The sequence below is a fragment of the Neoarius graeffei genome, chromosome 7 (assembly GCF_027579695.1).
Source record: "Neoarius graeffei isolate fNeoGra1 chromosome 7, fNeoGra1.pri, whole genome shotgun sequence".
Taxonomy (NCBI): Eukaryota; Metazoa; Chordata; class Actinopteri; order Siluriformes; family Ariidae; genus Neoarius; species Neoarius graeffei.
The window spans coordinates 59,618,769-59,639,586 of record NC_083575.1 but is presented as its reverse complement, the minus strand read 5'-3'; the positions used below and the strand labels follow the sequence as shown (position 1 = coordinate 59,639,586).

The following is a 20,818-nucleotide window of genomic DNA, read 5'->3' as shown; positions in this document are numbered from 1 at the left end:
ATGTTCATCTCTCTTGCAAAATAGAAGGAAATGCTTTAAAAGTTTGCAGGAGAGTCTTGTGGCTGCACAGGGCCAAAAAAGAGGCTTGTGGAGGCTCGAAGCTTTAGAACCTGTTTGAATGTCAGTGAGCTCTGTGGCACATGACATCTGTTTTCAAGTGTGCATGCGTGCGTGTGTGTGCGCGTGTGTGTGGCTAAATCAGTTGTGGGATGCAGGCCTAGTGTCATGCGAATCTCTCACTGCCTTAGGCTTCTTTCACGACCTGCCTGTCATGCAGATGCAAACAGGAAGGGAAGACACACACATACACACACCATGAGCTACATCGCCACTGCAACCACATGTGCATGCATACACGCACACACAAATACACTCACTCTCTCACACGATGAAAGCTCAAAAGTTGTTTGCACGTGATCGAGTCCGAAATCAAGAACTCAATTGTGACTAGTAGAAATCACACAGATGCAGATTGTGTAACAAACTCAGAGTTTATCTGTACGTCCCTCTGCCTTTGTCCTGGCAAATGTCAAAAAGCAGCCCTCCAATTTCCCCTTTGGTCTGGACCAGTGGGGGAGCTCAATAATATTATTCATGTCGGCGCTGGACTGGGAGGCCGTGGTCTTCGGGAAAAGGCCTTTGGGCAGATCTGCACAATGATCCAGCTCTCTCAGGCTCTCCCTCTGTCCTCGTCTTTCTGTCTGTCTATCTCTCACGCTGTCTCATAAGCAGCAACGGAGCAATTTCAATCATTTCGCAACCTCCCAGCAATCATAGCTTTAACTCCCCTGTTATTTAAAACAATCTGAGCTCTGCGCTGGAGTTAATCACTGCTTTACACTACATCAGTCAGGGTTATTCATTCTGTTCCAATTAATCATGACATTTTTCTACATTGTCTCAGCCCTCGACTGCACAAATTCATCTGTAATGACAATTCACATTGTTGAATTTTATCATGTGTTCTGGCAAATGGAGGGCAAACTGTTTGTGATTATGTGTGTGTGTGAGAGAGAGTGAGAGAGAGTGCGTGCGTGCTATGGTAAGCATGTGTATGGTGTTATTTGTGAGCGCCATCTGGTTTTGGCTCGGACGGCTCTGTGCGCTCGCTTAATTAACCTAACTGGAGGCCATTACATTTCCTGAAACGTTTCACTTTCTCTGGTTTATGTCGTGAAGCGGGGAAGGACTCAATTAGGCCATTGCTGCTCCCTGGATATTACACACTTCATGCGTGCCAGTTAAGGAGGGAAGGAGCTCAGTGTGCCCACTCTGTGAGTGCAGATAAAGGTCCGTCTCTCACACACAGACAAGATCCAGCTGCCAAAATATTCCGCAAGAGTAATGCATTAATACCACAGAAAGTGAAGGCGCTAACAGGCTACGTGGGTCTGTACGTGCAGCGGCCTAATTATCTCATTAATTTAGCTAAAAGGGAGGCGGCGGCCATGTTGGTTTTAAATGGATTACCACAGCTGTTCCTGCCATGACGAGCCCGAGTGGGAGCTGGGTGATTGGGAGGACTACTGGTGTTTAATATCTAATCAGCTGTTAGCATGTCAGAAAAGGCAGGGAAGAACTGTGGTGCTGCTGAGAGGAGATCCAGAGCAAGCCGCAGTGTTTCAGCCTGTCAGGCCTGACGCACAGCAGTCTTACACACACAAACACAATTTACCACACTGCCTGTCTGTCACAGTGTGCTACAACACACACACACGCTTGCGGCTATGGAACCGTGATGACTCCCAGAAGACACAGTCGCTCTCTGATCATGAAATACGAGAGTAATTGAAGGGGATTGTGGAATGTCTAGCCCCCTGATGGCACCTTCATAGAGATTACGTGACAAAGGCAGAAAAACATGGGCTAAGCTAAACTGTACACACAAACAACATTTCAAAATCAGTGCACACTTACCCCCCCCCCCCCAAAAAAACGTACACATGCTCCTCTTTATTGTTCAGCGCGATTACATGCACACAATCAATATATCAATCAAGTGTTTTACCGTTACGTTAGATCAGAGGACGGATTAGACAGACTCGAGTCACACGTTATCATGCACTCGTTTGTATCGCTTGCTTTGTTTACCCAACAATCACAACAAAGACCCACTTTTCTGTATGTAAAGAAACTTCTCTAAAAAGGTTTGTTCATTGTATTTTATTTTTTTTTTTAAATGGGAAGTGAAGGTTGGGTTTATAGTGAAGGAAGTGTAGCGGTTCGGTTTATAACCCTGGTCCTGCTCCTCCTGTCACTTTGCACCTTTAGAGTTTACTTGTTTTTATTTATTTATTTACTTATCTTGGGCAGCACGGTGGTGTAGTGGTTAGCGCTGTTGCCTCACAGCAAGAAGGTCCGGGTTCGAGCCCCGTGGCCGGCGAGGGCCTTTCTGTGTGGAGTTTGCATGTTCTCCCCGTGTCCGCGTGCGTTTCCTCCGGGTGCTCCGGTTTCCCCCACAGTCCAAAGACATGCAGGTTAGGTTAACTGGTGACTCTAAATTGACCGTAGGTGTGAATGTGACTTGTCCAGGGTGTACCCCACCTTTCGCCCGTAGTCAGCTGGGATAGGCTCCAGCTTGCCTGCGACCCTGTAGAACAGGATAAAGCGGCTAGAGATAATGAAATGAGATGAGATGAATAATTTCAATTTATATAGTGCCTCTCTCAAAACCCAAGGTCGCTTGACAATTATAGGGAGAAAAAAAAAATCCACCAAATAAAGGTCAGGATGTCATTCCAATGGTGTAGTAGCCACAGTCCCATCAAAAGGCGCACGAAAACAAGTCCCACGCCGCCAGCACAGCCGCCGCCGGGCAACATCACCCGGAACACTACGCCATGGATCCACAAAGCGAGCACAGATGCACTGCCACGCAGAGCGTTGGTATGTCCTAAACCGCCTGCACAGCCGCTGCGACGCCACCGTGCAACATCGCTCAGAACATCACGCCAAGCACTAAAGCACTGCTGCAGGGAGCGCTGGACAACCACGATGCTAAAATTAGCATTACAAAAAAAAAGAAAGGCACTTTTTCAGTGCTTGTGCACATAACATTTGGGTATCTGGAGTGTCTACCATCCCACAAACTCTGAAATAAGACACCCAGTCAGTTTTTGTTTTAGGGCAGCACAGCGATTCAGTGGTTAGTGGTTCCGGGTTCAAACCTCATGGCTGATGGGGGCCTTTCTGTGTGGAGCTTGCATGTTCTCTCCGTGTCTGTGTGGGTTTCCTCCGGGTTCTCCGGTTTCCCCTACAGTCCAAAGACGTGCAGGTTAGGTAAAATACCCAGCTACTGGGGTTGTACAAGCCAGTACATCCTTGGTGCCGGTCCCAAGCCCAGACAGACTGGGGAGGGTTGTGTCAGGAAGGGCATCCAGTGTAACACCTACGCCAAAGCAAATATACGGAGCAGATCTGCTGTGGCAACCCCTAACAAGAGTAGCCCAAAGAAGAAGAGGTCAGTTTTTTAGGCTGCCTATTTCAGAAAACGTGAACAAGTTGTTCAGATTTGTCTCCCCTTTCTATGTCACAAAGGGAGTTCATTAGAATCATTCAGCCCCCTCACTGGAGTATCCACACTCATGAGGTGTCAGAAATCACTCACTCGTTCACTACTCCCTGTTTAGGGAATTACTATATAGAGGACTATATAGTGAGCGCACTGGCGGTTAAATAAATAAATAAATAAATAAATTCGGGGGCGGCACGGTGGTGTAGTGGTTAGCACTGCCGCCTCACAGAGAGATAAACTTAAAAAAAAAACCCCTTACATAAAGTTCACCTGCGATTAATTATATCTTTTTAATTCAAAGCAGATAAACTTTCAGGTATTTTCCTGCGTTAAACATTAAAAGCCTTTTTTTTCTGGATTCTTCTCTGACTTTCTCTCTAATTTAGTCATGATCAACTCCCACCCACTAGACAGCTCTCCCCATCACACGACCGCTCCCAACTAGGGAGGGCGAAAGCTATCACACGCTTCCTCCAATTTACTCGCTTCGACTCCAGGCCACGGCAACATCAAGATTCAGACTAGCAATCTCTGGATTACAGAGTGGACGCTTTTCTGTTGTGCCACTCGGGAGCCCCATTAAAACCTTTTTCCAACCAAGTGACTTTTCAAACCGTGTGTTGGAATCCAGGCTGTGCCACAGAGCCGTCTAAAGGGTAGAAATGTCGTCCCGTAGCTGGGAATATTTGTGAGATGGTTTAAGGAAGCCCCGTGTGCTTCTGTGCTGCATTACAGGCTGACGCTCGCTGACTCACCGTCTCGTTGCCGAACAGGATGTCCACATAGGGCATGACCTTCATTAGGGAATCCTTAAAGAACTCGCTGATGAAGGGAGCAGACAGGTTCAAGCTGAAGATCTTGTTGTTCTCGGAGGCGTGCTTCGCCACCTTCAGGATCGACTCCAAGGACACGGTCAAGAAGAAACCCTGCAGGATAGAAATGACGGTCATTAGAGACAAACGTGTTTTGCTGTCTTTACATAAATCAACCAAACCTCAAGCGGTGAACGGAAACGCATCGTGTGGGTATCATTTTCAAAAACGAGGAGACTTTTTCCTCATCAGTGGAATATGTGGAAGGAGTGAGGTGCTGAGCTCATTTTTATCCTCATCACTCTGTCTGCATGACGAATGAACGTGAGCGAGGAAACCTCAGTACCGCACCGCACCACACCGAGACAGCAACGATTACAAGAAAACAACGGAGGAGAAAAATAACGTCTAGATCCTCTTCAGCGGAAAGCAGTAAACAGGGTCTAGCTTGATATAATGGACTGCGTGATGAGGCGCAAATAGGATTAACGTTTTAGGAGATAAGAAGGAACGATGACGAACCGAGTCCAGAATTACAGCAGCACTTCCATCAGAGATCATACAGAGGTCACGGACGAGACTATCCAATAAAATAAAACGAAGGACACCTTGGCCAAAGTTCCTCGAGTAGGGAAACCGGTACAGTTAGCCATGTTCCCTGAAGACCACTTACACGCCACACTCACGCCTGGGCTGGAGGCCGCCATTAAAAGGAGAGAGGAGAAACAGAGCTCTATGTGTAAGCACACAAAACAGGTGCACTTGGCAAAAAAAAAAAAAAAAAAAATGTCCAGTGTTTGATGCGATTGTGCCAACAGGACACAGCACAGATCACTAACTTTTACACAGAGCAGTTTGTTTGTCAGGACTGAAACTACAAAAACTGTTTAGCACGCTGAATTACCCTGACTGTATCAGAACTGCACTCAAGCAGAAGAGAGCGAGTCCAAACACATGGAGTGATTTCCCCTCTCGGAGGCTTAGCATGGCCTAAGAGAGCCGTCTGAGAGCAAAAAGATGGCTGCTCTCCAGCCCTTGTTCTAGGAGGAGGGAAAGAAGAAAGGAGGGAAAAAAAAAAACATGCTAGCATCTGATGAAGTGGAAAACAAAGGTCTTGTCTGGACTCTTCTTACTGAGAAACAAGAGAGTCTACTCGGGCCATTGTGAGAATGAATACGAAGCAGGTAAGGAAACACCTTCACGTTTAAAACCTGAAACCAAACACTGGCCTTGTACCTTCGATACAGTTCATCTTGCACTGAGAATAATTCAGAGCCACTGTATAGGAGAGAACAGGAGGGAGGGAGGGAGGGAGGGAGGGAGGGGAGAAAAAAAGCGGCAGGGAACACAATAGGCCGAGTGAGAGAATAAGCAAAGGGTACATCATGGAGAGACTAGTGCTTTTACACAGGCTAACACGGGCGCTCTGAGAACACTCCATTAAAACAGATGAGGCTTTTGTGGCTGAGAGTGGAAAGAGGAGAGAAGTGACCTTCATGTGTTTACTGTGACTGTGTCAGCTTTTTACGCCGTTCACCAGAGGAATCAAAAAGCGCCGTCTGGCTGCAGGGCTTACAACAGAACGCGTTAAGTGGGCGAACATTATGTGAAATATCTATAGTGTTAGTCATAACAAAATGTCCTCATTTTCTCTCCCAAGTCTGCAAATATAAAGCAGGCTGCTGAAGTGTTCCACAAAGCTGTCAGAGAAATTTATCATCGCTGATACCTAGAATATGGCTTATAAATACTCCTTGGCAAAGAGATCATCAGGATGTTCCGAGAAGCTCAGCCAGGGCAAGAAGACGCATCGGTCAACGATTCAGCGGATTACAGAACGTACAGAAGTTCGCATGAAGACAAAACCAACCGACAGCCACAAAACCATTCAATGGGTTATTTATGTTCACATCTGTTCCTCCCCCCCGATTTTTTGATACTCAGACTTAACAATAACGGGCTATAAACTTCCCCTATTTCAAGCAGATACAGTGTGGAGCACAAGTATTCACACCCCTTGAACTCATCTCATCTCATTATCTCTAGCCGCTTTATCCTTCTACAGGGTCGCAGGCAAGCTGGAGCCTATCCCAGCTGACTACGGGCGAAAGGCGGGGTACACCCTGGACAAGTCGCCAGGTCATCACAGGGCTGACACAGACACAGACAACCATTCACACTCACATTCACACCTACGGTCAATTTAGAGTCACCAGTTAACCTAACCTGCATGTCTTTGGACTGTGGGGGAAACCGGAGCACCCGGAGGAAACCCACGCGGACTCAGGGAGAACATGCAAACTCCGCACAGAAAGGCCCTCGTCAGCCACTGGGCTCGAACCCAGAACCTTCTTGCTGTGAGGCAACAGTGCTAACCACTACACCACCGTGCTGTCCTTCTCATCTCATCTCATTATCTCTAGCCGCTTTATCCTTCTACAGGGTCGCAGGCAAGCTGGAGCCTATCCCAGCTGACTACGGGCGAAAGGCGGGGTACACCCTGGACAAGTCGCCAGGTCATCACAGGGCTGACACATAGACACAGACAACCATTCACACTCACATTCACACCTACGGTCAATTTAGAGTCACCAGTTAACCTAACCTGCATGTCTTTGGACTGTGGGGGAAACCGGAGCACCCGGAGGAAACCCACGCGGACACAGGGAGAACATGCAAACTCCACACAGAAAGGCCCTCGTCAGCCACTGGGCTCGAACCCAGAACCTTCTTGCTGTGAGGCAACAGTGCTAACCACTACACCACCGTGCTGTCCTTCTCATCTCATCTCATTATCTCTAGCCGCTTTATCCTTCTACAGGGTCGCAGGCAAGCTGGAGCCTATCCCAGCTGACTACGGGCGAAAGGCGGGGTACACCCTGGACAAGTCGCCAGGTCATCACAGGGCTGACACATAGACACAGACAACCATTCACACTCACATTCACACCTACGGTCAATTTAGAGTCACCAGTTAACCTAACCTGCATGTCTTTGGACTGTGGGGGAAACCGGAGCACCCGGAGGAAACCCACGTGGACACGGGGAGAACATACAAACTCCACACAGAAAGGCCCTCGCCGGCCACGGGGCTCGAACCCAGACCTTCTTGCTGTGAGGCGACAGCGCTAACCACTACACCACCGTGCCGCCCCACGTAATCCTCAATCATATTGAAATAGGAAAAATACAAAGTCAATATAGATTGCATAATTATTTAGTTTAAAAAAATAATAATAATAAATGTAGTGATTGCATAAGTATTCACCCCCATTGCTCTGATGTAATCAGAGGTCACATAATTGGGTGAATTGAGTCCATCCAGCCATCATCTACGGTATACCGTTTATCCTTCAGGGTTGTGGCTGAGCTGGAGTCAATCCCAGCTGACTTCGGACAAGAAGCAGGGTACACCCTGGACAGATTGGTGCACTCGGAAGAAACCCACTCAGGCACAGGAAGATGCATGCAATTTCTACACAGAAGTTGGGCGCGAGGTTTGAACCCAGAACCTTCTTGCTATGAGGCGACGGTGTTCATGACTGCACCACCGTGCCCCCTGAATGGAGTTCAGCTGTGTGCAAATAAAAGCCTTTTCTCCACAGATATTCCAGAATATTGCTGTTAAGAAGAGACTCCTCAATATTTACACTGAACCAAACAAAGCGACCTTAAGCTGCACCTGTGTGGGTTTGTTGTTTTTTGTTTCCCCTCAATAGAGTGCCAGCTTTCCCCAACCAGAGATGTGATATATAGCACAACACAGCGCCGGCGTCTTAGGTGACATACATCAATGATTTCAAAACAATAACGGCGGGTGAACTGAGTGTTGAAGTGCTTTTGCTAGCTGTGTACATTTATCCCACGCTTCAAACACAAGCAGAGTTCCTGAGCATCATGTTTGTGTGAACAGACTCACACAGAGGATAAAACGAAGAGAAATAGGAAGCGATTTGAGGCAGAAAAGTGCACGGACCTTAGACACGAAACGGAGATGTGTGAATTCGTGCTAGCCTCTGAAAGATGAACGTCCATGCCAAAAACGTCACACCCCTGTTCTGCAATGCCGGCTGTACCTTTTACACGGACATTGATTCCGACTCTGTTACTACCAATCATTCCGGCTCAGAGGCAGAACAACACAGACCCTCCTCCGTTCCACATTCAGACAGAACAGCGAGGCGGAAAAAAGGTGCAACATTCCCATCTTGAACAGTGTCTAAAAGGGGTTCAAGTCTCACTTGATCTCAGTATAAATACACCCGGTCCGGGAAGAACTCAGAGTTTATTAGAGAACATCTCTAAACAAACAGCGTCATGAAAACCAAAGCACTATTAAAACAAGTCAGGAAAAGTATCAATCAGGGCTTTGTTAAAAATTAAATAAATAAAAATCAAATCAGGCGGCACGGTGGTGTAGTGGTTAGCGCTGTCGCCTCACAGCAAGAAGGTCCGGGTTCGAGCCCCGTGAGGGCCTTTCTGTGTGGAGTTTGCATGTTCTCCCCGTGTCCGCGTGGGTTTCCTCCGGGTGCTCCGGTTTCCCCCACAGTCCAAAGACATGCAGGTTAGGTTAACTGGTGACTCTAAATTGACCGTAGGTGTGAATGTGAGTGTGAATGGTTGTGTGTGTCTATTGCCCCTTTTCCACCAAAGCAGTTCCAGGGCTGGTTCGGGGCCAGTGCTTAGTTTGGAACCGTTTTTTCTGTTTCCACTGACAAAGAACTGGCTCTGGTTCCAGGCTAGCACCAACTCTCTGCTGGGCCAGAGGAAAGAACCGCTTACGTCAGCAAGGGGGCGGAGTTGTTAAGACCGACAACAATAACAAGACCGCGAAAGATCGCCATTTTTAAGCGACGAGAAGCAGCAGCTGTACAAACGCGAAGTCATCCATTATTATTCTTGTTGTTGTTGTTGTTGCTGCTGCTGCTTCTTCCGTGTTGTTTTTGCTTTGATATTCGCGCCAAGGTTTATGTAAACGTAGCGCCGTAACTGACGTATACAGCGACGTAATGACGTGGCTCCGCTTAGCACCGCGAGCTATGGAAAAGCAAACTGGTTCTCAGCTGGCTCGCAAGTTGAACGAGTTGTGAACCAGCACCAGCACTGGCTCCGAACCAGCCCTGGAACTGACTTGGTGGAAAAGGGGTATGCGTCTATGTGTCAGCCCTGTGATGACCTGGCGACTTGTCCAGGGTGTACCCCGCCTTTCGCCCGTAGTCAGCTGGGATAGGCTCCAGCTCGCCTGCGACCCTGTAGAACAGGATAAAGCGGCTACAGACAATGAGACGAGAAAATCAAATCAATCGACCCAAAACTTTCAATCTGTGATTCAAAATGGAAAGGCTATGGCACAACTACAATTCTGTCTGGAAATCCTCGACCAGCGAAAGTCACTGAAGAGGGGATTAGTCAGAGAAACGTACACAAGGCCAAATCTAAAGGACAGATCTGAAGGAAAGATCAAGGGATGCAAATACTTATGCATCTTTTTTATACAGCAATGATGGGGCTGTGTGACTGTTGTAGTTTCAAGTGTCTAAAGTAAACCCCCCCCCCCCCCAAAAAAAAAAAAGTGGTCACAATTTTATTTCCATTTCCACAGCTGTACACAGTATGTAATAATTTTGTAAGTATCCTCTTTCATACCCTGGGGTCAAACCCCGCCAATTTTTAATTCTTTTTTTCTGGATATACGCTGCCTTCTTCATATCAGGCGTAGAAGCCTAACCTTCGTTTCAAAATGCTCTGCTGATCTTTTGAATTCTGGTCTAGAATATGGATAAACGTTTGTTTGTTTATCTATCCATCTATGTATTTAGGTACGAGAAAATACTGTAAACTACTGTCAGGGTTAGTTTCTTTTTATTTTTTAATTCAAATGTAATTACGAATGCGAATTTAATAACAGCTCCTCTTTTCATTTGCTCTGCAGTGCTGTTTTTAAGTGGAATTTGTTACGTCGTGTGTTGTGTATACTGTCTGGGGTAACTATGGTGCTCGTGTGTAAAAGATTTTTATCTCCGTGTGACTACCCTGGTTAAATAAAGGTTAAATAAAATAAAATAAACTTTTGCCCTCAGCTGTAGGCTATTTACAGGGACAAAGTCCAGAGTCTGATGGAAACCTTTACCACTTGCCTGCTACGAGGAAGCTTCTTCTTCTTCTTTTTTTTTTGGTAAGCTGAAAAGCGTCAGCCACAGAACCATGCAGAAATGGATCTCCGGAGACAAACATAAGGATGGTTAGACAGAACGAGGCCCATCAGGGTGCAGGGGACTTCTGAAGGCTGCCTGAGCTGAACTAATGGTGTGTGTCTGTCTTTATGTGTGTGTCGGTACTTTTCCCATCATTAACGCACCTAGGCTGTGATGTGCGAGCGTCAGGTGGGAAAAATGCCCCCCTGCATTATAGTAACTTTAATGTTACACTGCTTGAAGTTAGACAGATGGTCAGGAGGAGGCTGCTTTAATGGACGTGTGCTCCTCCTCCTGTCTGTGCTTGACTTAGTCGCTTCTCTGGCACTTCACAGGCTCATGGGGAGGAAGTGTGCAGGAAGTGTGCAGGAAGTTCAGAGCACCAGCACTGCTTTGGAACTCCCACAACCAGACTCACACGTTTTTTAAAAAAAGTTGCTCCGGGCATCAATTTAAGGGGGGGGAGAGACACTTCAGAAAGCATGACCTATGCACAATGTCTCAGTGCTGTCAGTCATCAATAAATCCATCGACCCAAGATAAATAAGCTCGAGCTCACACACGCAGTCGTCCTACTCACTGGACATCTGCTTCGGTTTATTCCAGCTCTTCAAAGGCCTGTGTTTAACGCTCTCCACCCCAGTGTTAAACACTCTTTGCTCATGTGCTGACAGGTTTTTCCTGGTCCGTTCCGCTGTGCTCTGACCCGGGCTGTGCTGTGAAGAGCTGCCCTCTCTCACATGTTGTCATAAGCTGCCTTTATCAGGGTTCGAGTGCTGCTGGAAGGATCGATACGTGCTGTGCTCCTGGCTGATTGCACTGACCTGACACCTGCCTATTGTACCAGCCATCTTTAAAGAAAAATGCACTGCTGGAAGTCTCTTCCTCACTGGACTGGAGTGGATGATTGTCATCGACAAATAGAAACGCATTGCTATGGAGTGGAGTCTTGCTAGCTGAGTCAATCAGCGGCTATAATTGAGAGATACCAGGCAGTTAAGTGGAGCTGTGTAACACACACACACACACACACACACACATACATACATATACACACAAGATATATATATTTTATATATTACACACACACTATATATATATATATACATATATATACATATACATACATACATATATATATATATATATATATATATATATATATATATATATATATATATATATATATATATATACACACACACACACACACACACACACATTATCTCATCTCATTATCTCTAGCTGCTTTATCCTGTTCTACAGGGTCGCAGGCAAGCTGGAGCCTATCCCAGCTGACTACGGGTGAAAGGTGGGGTACACCCTGGACAAGTCGCCAGGTCATCACAGGGCTGACACATAGACACAGACAACCATTCACACTCACATTCACACCTACGGTCAATTTAGAGTCACCAGTTAACCTAACCTGCATGTCTTTGGACTGTGGGGGAAACCGGAGCACCCGGAGGAAACCCACGCGGACACGTGGATATATATACACACACACACACACACACACACACACACACACACACACACACACACACACACACACACACCATTCATATGAATGATATGATAGCTAGGAGACTACTTAAACAGTTAAAGAGCGTAAAAACATCTTTATCAAATCATAGAAAGACTATTTTTCTCCCCATGAGCATATTTTCCCTTTGGTTTCATTCCGAGGGAGTCAATTAACCCAATAAAACAGATGATAAATCCATTTTAATAGAGAAGAGCAGCAGGATTCGGCATACCAAAGCTTTGGAGGATCTGTTTGATGTTCAGAGACTCCTCGCAGTCCAGGCAGCATCTGGTTCCTCTTTGCCAGTCTATAGAAACATGTTCTACAGAGCCTTATCTAATGCTGCACAGATTAACAGTACAGAATCTGTGACATGAAAGCTCAAGAAGTTTGCCAAGTTCTCCAAAACACACTGTCCTTCACTAAACCCCTGACAATCAAGCCATGAGGCTTACAAAAAAAAAAAAAAAAACCATCCGAATGAATGAAAAGCCAAAAGGAAAGTCTGCAGCTGATTAAGACAGGAGTCTATTATGAGAAGGCAGTGTCCAGATCACGAGCGTGCAGGCAGTCATTATGTGATTATAGCTTTTCACTGGAAGCGGTTTGTCCACTGGACATGTCAGATATCAGAAAATCTCACAGGAGAATGTCCGCTCCGGAAGATAAGACTATGACAGCAATAGACAGAAGAGGTGCTGATGGTAACTGTGATAAGTGACATTGGGTTTACACTCGGGGTCATCCAGTTTAATCCTCAGAGGAAATCGGGCCATGCGCAGGTATGGCACGGCACGTCTCGTCTCGTCTACTGGATGACTAAAGCACTCTCCTCCAGAGAGAGAGGGAGACTATTATATTCATCTCTAATAGCCATAAAGAGAAGGGGAGGGGGAAAAAATCAATTTTTCTGAAGAGCTGACATACTCCTCAAGCTTAAAAATGACTGTGTAAAGAAATTAGACACTAGAAAAATATGTAATCAGCAATTTAGTGATAATGTCCATAAATAAATAATCAGTGCTTCCATTAAGCTGACATGTATCTGGGCTGCGGCGCGTGACGCGATTAGCTGCTCACACGCGCGCGCGCGCACACACACACAGCGCTCCATTAAGGAAAGCCATCCGTCCTCGCCCACTCCGCTCTGCTCCGGCACTTCAGGTGGAGTGTGTTATTCTGCAGCTTGGGGGAGGCAGGCCCAGAGCGCTCATTTGCACTACCATAAGACAGGTCGTAATTACACTGGCACGGCAGCACATTAGCTGCTGGAAAAGGTGAGAGCAGGAGGGCCTCAAACCTAAGGCATTAACCCTATCAGGAGGTTAACAGTGATGGGCATGGAAGCTGTAACATGGGTCCGCTGGGGTTCCGGTAATTACATGAGCTGGATTTCTGCACAGACAGAGAGATCAATGGCTTAGAACTCCAACTTGTTTAACGTATTGAGCACTATTATCAGAATCAGAAAAAAAAAAAAAAAAGCAAAGACGGTGCAGGGGAAGCAGGAGTGAGGAATTTTGAGCGGATTTCAACCAGATAAAATGTTTAAAGCTTAAAGCCTTGAGATGCAACGATTGATGCATAGAATAAATCAGCACAGATCCAGATTCTTCAAAGAGAAACTGGCTTCTCAGTATGTACTACATTTACTGTGTGTGTGTGACTATTTTCTTCACTGGATGTGCTCCTGCCTCTCAACATGATAATGAATAATATACAAGTGATAACTAAGCTTAGCAGGGGATGCAAACATAATCAAAAGCGAGTGCGTTTTCTGTGACTTTTGATGAGAGCAACTTTTTCAACGTGCGTCGCGGCATGGGAGTGAGCACACGAGAAAGATTCTTTAGCACACAATTAAGAGCCGCTAAAATATGGTAACAGCTCACCTCCTCTTGTCATCCTGGTATAATTAGATTTTCACCTGCTGTTGGGACCAAAAAAAAAAAAAAAAAGAGGCTTGATGCATTGGACAAGACAAAGAGGCACCTGACGCGGCAGCAAGCGCATCCATCCTGCTCCACAGCATGGGAGGAGTTTGAGAGGTAAATTGAAAACGCTGTTGAAGGCTCGCCTCGATGAGTCGCACAGTCTGCTTAGCACATCAGTTTGGAAACAGATGCCACGTTGGGACAATGTTGCAGTCAACATTCGAAAACACAGGCAGATGTGTGCAAACTGCTAATATAGCACCGTCGAAAAGGAATGATCATACTGGAGAGATGTCACTCCATAGCAGGAAAACGTCTATGAGGAACATGTCGTGTCAGAATAACAGTCGGATAATAACTGATAAGTCATTAGCAACTCTAGTGAATTAATAATCACTGAAGTGTGCCATTAGCTTGTTCGCTTGGGTCGATGTTACAGGATGGCTGCTGATTGACAGTCTGCGCTGTGGAGATGAAACGGCAGCGGTGCCAAATACTATAGAAGCATCAGCCAAGTCCCCAGCAGCAGACCTACCAGATTTAAGTGGATACATATTCTACATAAGTCTCAGCCTTTCCAAAGGAGCATTAAGCTTATTAATCCTGCACACACACGCGCACACTCTTCAAGCTTGTCAAACCCCATTCAAATGGTGCAGGAAACAAACGCGTAAACACATCCAGTGCAGTGTGGAGACTGTCAAACTCGATGCACGGTTTCGAGCTGTAGTCAGGGTTTAACAGGGAAACAGAAGCTGTGCCGTAGCACGTTTCGAGATCCCGCACAGCCAGTGTTGGAAGGCGCTCCTTCGAAACATAAGAGTGCATGCAAAAGTGGGCCATTAATGATTCATAGCTGCTTAAATAATCATCTGACTGCACCTGTGGAGAGAGCCCCCGAAGTAAATATCAACAAGCGCAACTCCTGTCAACGCCTGATGATGGAAGTTAGTGTGGGCACGAGTGTATGATAACGCCATCAGTCATTCATAAAGGCAAAGCCAGAGATGCAAATCAAACGCGTGTGCGCGCGGACACAGATTCGACACTAGGAACTGAGCATCTGTTGTACTTAACCCAGTCCATAGAAAGCACAGTAGTGTAAATGACCCACTTCTAGCTTGAATGCGAAGAACCAAAAAAAATCAGGTTCAAGAAGTTAGAGAGAGAGACAGACAGACAGAGAGAGAGCCCTCGCTCATGTTTTCCACACTCCTTAGTATTGAGAAAAACTCAAACAGCCATTATTAAATCTAGGTCAAGCTCCTTAAATGGTTAAGCGAAGCTGGGTGAAGTGTGTTACTCTCCATGAGCTAGTGTGTTTTGATGGACCTCGCTCCTTGCGCCAACACGACATCCATTATGTAAACATCAGCAGAAGGCTAATGTTCGGCCTGGCTAGCTCCAACATGCCTATAAAAGAAAAGCACACTGTAGCCAGGCTACGTCTAAACACCGCCGACTGCTCACCATCGAGGCTCTCCCAGGCCAAGTCAAAACGAATGGAGAAAGGAAACACCAAGAAGCAATCAAGCAGTATATTTAAGATCTTAAAAACGAAAAAAAAACGCACCCCTCTCTCAACTCGCAGAGCATTTCAAACAACATGAGCAGCCGCCTTGAACTTGAGCTTTGATCCCTAACAGCCGGTTATTTACTGTCCTGTACTGTACACAGCCTCTTCGTTAAACAGAAGGAGATAAATCGGAAAGTCGTCGTATTACTCTCCCAGAGCTCGAACCATCTCTCAGGGCAGGGCAAGAACTGCAGATGCTTGGCGAGTGTAACAGTACACGAAGTAAATTATGCTATCTAAAACAGGCTGTGTAAGAAATTAGAGATGAGAGAGCAAGAGAGGAAAAAGAAAAACCCGATGGCCTACACATTCTTAGTGGGTGGCAAAACTTTTGCAGCACCGCACCCACTGTGGTGGCTTCATCAAGCGGTTCGGGCAATTATCCTTTCAAAACACATGCCACCAGCTCACAGACGCATGTAATTATGCAACATGTCCTCGCCTGTTCTCCCACCTAGGGTGTTTTGGAAATGTAATGAAGCTCTTGTAATATTGTGATAACAGGCCATGATGATCAACGCCGCTTTCAATTAAAATTCATCTGAATGATACTTAAGCTGTTATCACCTGGAATAGCTTTGCAAGGGGCAATCTGTAGGCTGTTATTTCTCATTTACTCATTTCCTAATGCTGAAGCGTTTGACTGCTGAATCCTGTCACAATAGTAATAAGGTTACAGCACAATCACGAGCCACAAATTAGGACACGGACGTCGGCACAGAACACACTCATTATTCCTCACTATTTTAAGATGCGAATTCTCAAACAGAGTTCATGAAAATGTCAGGCTCAGCACTGTATGGAGCACAACAGCCGAATGAAACGAGCTCAATGTCATTAACGATAAGCGACAGCATGAGAAAAGGCTCGAGCGAGGTGTGCGCACATCGACGCGCTCGGCTCCCGGCGAACAGCTGGGGGATGGGAGGATCCTAATTACTCCTCAACAAAAATCTCCTGAAAGTCAACAGAATGGAATCGATGAAGAGGATTATATTAGCGAGGCCTTGGACCTAGGCCAATAAGAAAGGCACACTGCGCCCTGTCTCATCAGAAGCCCATGATTGAGCGAGCTAATGGAAAGACACACAGCGATAGTGACACATTCGTGCACTGGGGGGTGGGGGTTGGGGGGGAGAAATAGATCGGGGATTGATCTGCCAAGGCCATGGTAATTAGAGTGTGGTGGCCAAGGCGAGAGACTGTTTGCCCTGAGAGCCATCAGACATGAATCTCTTTAGTTTGTCATCCAAGAGACGAGAGGCTGGACACAACAACCGCTCTCGTCGATTTATTTCAATTTGCTGATTTGATTACAACTTTTAATGAAAAGTACGCTGAAGAAGCTATCCATCAAAAGGCGAGGAAACCGACGCTTTTCAAAAGTCTTAATGACAACATATGTGGAACAGCTTTTCAGGAGATTTATACACACGTTTCACATTTGCCAAACACAGCATGAGAGGAGCATATGGAAGGTTTCATGTCTTGATGCCACATGGAGAGGTGAGCAGGCTTCAGATTCTGATTGGTGGAACAGCTGGGTGAAAGTCATCCATGCTGTACGCTAGCTCCGTGTAACAGCATGGATGAGTATCCTCCAACTGAGAAAGAAAGTGAGAGCAAATGAGTGTGCGGGAGGGACAGAGAGAGGATTCATGGAGCCACTCTGACTGTAATTGCATGGCTAACTGCTCTCTTCCCTTCCTGCTGCCCCCCCCTCCCCCCCTCTGTCTCAACCAAGCAACTGCAATTGCCCTAAGCCACTTAAGGCAATCTGTGCTGAGCAACATACAAAATCCAGAAAAAGCTTAAATTTAGTGAAGCCTTTCAGAAAGCATGAGAGAAGAGGGTGAGTGGGGTGGGGTGGGGTGGTGGAGGGGCGCAGTCAATTTCCTCATCTAGGCCTGTCAATCCAATTCTGGAGCTGTGAAATTTAACTTCTCGCCATTGCTCCCTAATCCCTGGGGAAAAAAAAAAAAAACTAAATGAAACGATTTATTGATTCTACCATCTTCGTTTTAAGTTTAATGGGTGGCCATTTAAAAGGCGGTTTTCTGTCTAAACGTCTCATGCTTGACGTCTTTACAGCTTTCTCAAAATGATCATATGTTGAAAAATACAACAAGCATACGTAATTTCCTCACGTCCCTCCAGGTTGGTGTTTGGGGATTAAAACAGAATCTGAGAGCAGTTCAGCGCAAACCGATTTCTCCCTGTTAATACATACAACTACATAACTGAGACAGAGTGCTTGGCGCGACTAATGTGGCAATGTATTCTTCATCACCATAATCAATAGGATGGAGGCAGATAATGAGGGCACCTTTGGAGTGGTCACCAGAAAGAGGATTGATTATCATGGTGGAAGAGCAGCAAACACTGTCAGGAAGCACAGCCTAATGAGGGACAAACTCCAGCCTACACAGAGCATTGCTTCCTACCCTAATAGAGTGTTCAATGAAACTTCAAAAAGCCCAATTCTTTCTCAGCATAGCTGCGTGATGGACATTTAGAAGAGGAGTACCTCTCGAAGGGCAAGAAAAAAGGAGATGGTGCAAAAAACGGAAGAGAAATAAAACCTTAAAAGGCCCCAATCATGGAAACACAAATATCCATTGGATTTCTGAAATATCTTAACGTTTCAACATTAAGATATTTTGTAAACATCATTAAATGTTGTAAAGTGTATTACTTACTCCCCAGTCCAACAGATTATAGCAAGTTAGCTCCACCCAGTCAACTGTAAAGCAGGTTAGCTCCACCCAGTCAACTGTAAAGCAGGTTAGCTCCACTCATTCAACTGTAAAGCAGGTTAGCTCCAACCATTTGAGCTCCACCCATTCAACTGTAAAGCAGATTCTAGCTCCACCCATTCAACTGCAAAGCAGATTCTAGCTCCACCCATTCAACTGGAAAGCAGATTATAGCTCCACCCATTCAACTGCAAAGCAGATTATAGCTCCACCCATTCAACTGCAAAGCAGATTATAGCTCCACCCATTCAACTGCAAAGCAGATTATAGCTCCACCCATTCAACTGTAAAGCAGATTATAGCTCTACCCATTCAACCTGCTTTACAATTATAGCTCCACCCACTCAACTGTAAAGCAGGTTATAGCTCCACCCATTCAACTGCAAAGCAGGTTATAGCTCCACCCATTCAACTGCAAAGCAGATTATAGCTCCACCCATTCAACTGCAAAGCAGGTTATAGCTCCACCCATTCAACTGCAAAGCAGGTTATAGCTCCACCCATTCAACTGTAAAGCAGGTTAGCTCCAACCAAGGGAACTCCACCCATTCAACTGCAAAGCAGATTATAGCTCCACCCATTCAACTGCAAAGCAGATTATAGCTCCACCCATTCAAGTGCAAAGCAGGTTATAGCTCCACCCATTCAAGTGCAAAGCAGGTTATAGCTCCACCCATTCAACTGCAAAGCAGATTATTGCTCCACCCATTCAACTGCAAAGCAGATTATAGCTCCACCCATTCAAGTGCAAAGCAGGTTATAGCTCCACCCATTCAAGTGCAAAGCAGGTTATAGCTCCACCCATTCAAGTGCAAAGCAGGTTATAGCTCCACCCATTCAAGTGCAAAGCCGGTTATAGCTCCACCCATTCAAGTGCAAAGCCGGTTATAGCTCCACCCATTCAACTGCAAAGCAGGTTATAGCTCCACCCATTAAACTGTAATACAGGTTAGCTCCACCCATTTACAATGAACTCTTATTGGCGTGAAAGGTGTAGCAAGCAGTTAAACATTGTGCTGTTCCTGGTTGAGAGGAAACAATATGGCTCTTCACAGGTTCCCAAAAGAACCAAACATTCAAAACTAGGAGCTAAATTTGTCTGACATTCGTAAAATACTGAATTTTATCCCTGGGGATTTCAGTCCAAATTTACAAAAACAGACTCCGTACATTTCAGTTCAGTCTGCATCCTGATCAAGGCACAACACAGGGCAGGTTACGTCACGTTCTAATATCCGATCTCTTCATGACTGCTTATGAGGCAACTTCATCTCTCAGAGTGTGCACCATTCTCTATGTGCTCTCACTTTGTGCTCCATTAACACAAAGTACCCATGTTTTGTTTTGTTTGTTTTCCCTCTAGCCGTCCATTAAAGTTGTCACATATTAACGCTAGCATTGTGGCACGTCTAACTGTGGAGAATGTGTTTAGCTAATCAGCTAAAATCTAGCAAATTGGCTAATTAGTGGCTGACATATGAATTGAAGTTAATTATTTTGTCCTTTTCTATTTTCCCCCCAATTTTTCTTGATAATTCTATAGCGAGTCCTCAAGTCAACAGCTAACATTCACTAACTAACCATGCTAGAAATGAAAACTTATTTTTGAAGCACTGGTTTAGAGTCAAGATGAACAAAACCAGCCTGTTTATACAGTGGTACTTGAAAGTTTGTGAACCCTTTAGAATTTTCTATATTTCTGCATAAATATGACCTAAAACAACATCAGATTTTCACACAAGTCCTGAAAGTGGATAAAGAGAACCCAGTTAAACAAATGAGAAGAAAAAAATTATACTTGGCCATTTATTTATTGAGGAAAATGATCCAATATTACATATCTGTGAGTGGCAAAAGTATGTGAACCTTTGCTTTCAGTATCTGGTGTGACCCCCTTGTGCAGCAATAACTGCAACTAAACGTTTGCGGTAACTGTTGATCAGTCCTGCACACCGGCTTGGAGGAATTTTAGCCCATTCCTCCGTACAGAACAGCTTCAACTCTGGGATGTTGGTGGGTTTCCTCACATGAACTGCTCACTTCAGGTCCTTCCACAACATTTCGATTGGATTAAGGTCAGGACTTTGACTTGGCCATTCCAAAACATTCACTTTATTCTTCTTTAACCATTCTTTGGTAGAATGACTTGTGTGCTTAGGGTCGTTGTCTTGCTGCATGACCCACCTTCTCGAGATTCAGTTCATGGACAGATGTCCTGACATTTTCCTTTAGAATTCGCTGGTATGATTCAGAATTCATTGTTCCATCAATGATGGCAAGCCGTCCTGGCCTAGATGCAGCAAAACAGGCCCAAACCACGATACTACTACCACCGTGTTTCACAGATGGGATAAGGTTCTTATCCCGGAATGCAGTGTTTTCCTTTCTCCAAACATAATGCTTCTCATTTAAACCCAAAAGTTCTATTTTGGTCTCATCCATCCACAAAACATTTTTTTCAATAGCCTTCTGGCTTGTCCACATGATCTTTAGCAAACTGC

At 45.5% G+C, this 20,818-nt stretch overlaps 1 protein-coding gene across 2 annotated transcripts in view; it reads right to left on the bottom strand.

Annotated features, from left to right (window-relative positions):
* Positions 1-20,818, bottom strand: part of adka (adenosine kinase a) — a 242,793-nt gene that overhangs the window by 41,552 nt on the left and 180,423 nt on the right. For both annotated transcript variants that reach the window (XM_060924777.1, XM_060924778.1), the window contains exon 7: positions 4,270-4,440. In XM_060924777.1, coding sequence (XP_060780760.1) covers positions 4,270-4,440 — 171 coding nt within the window. The remainder of the gene's footprint in view (positions 1-4,269; positions 4,441-20,818) is intronic.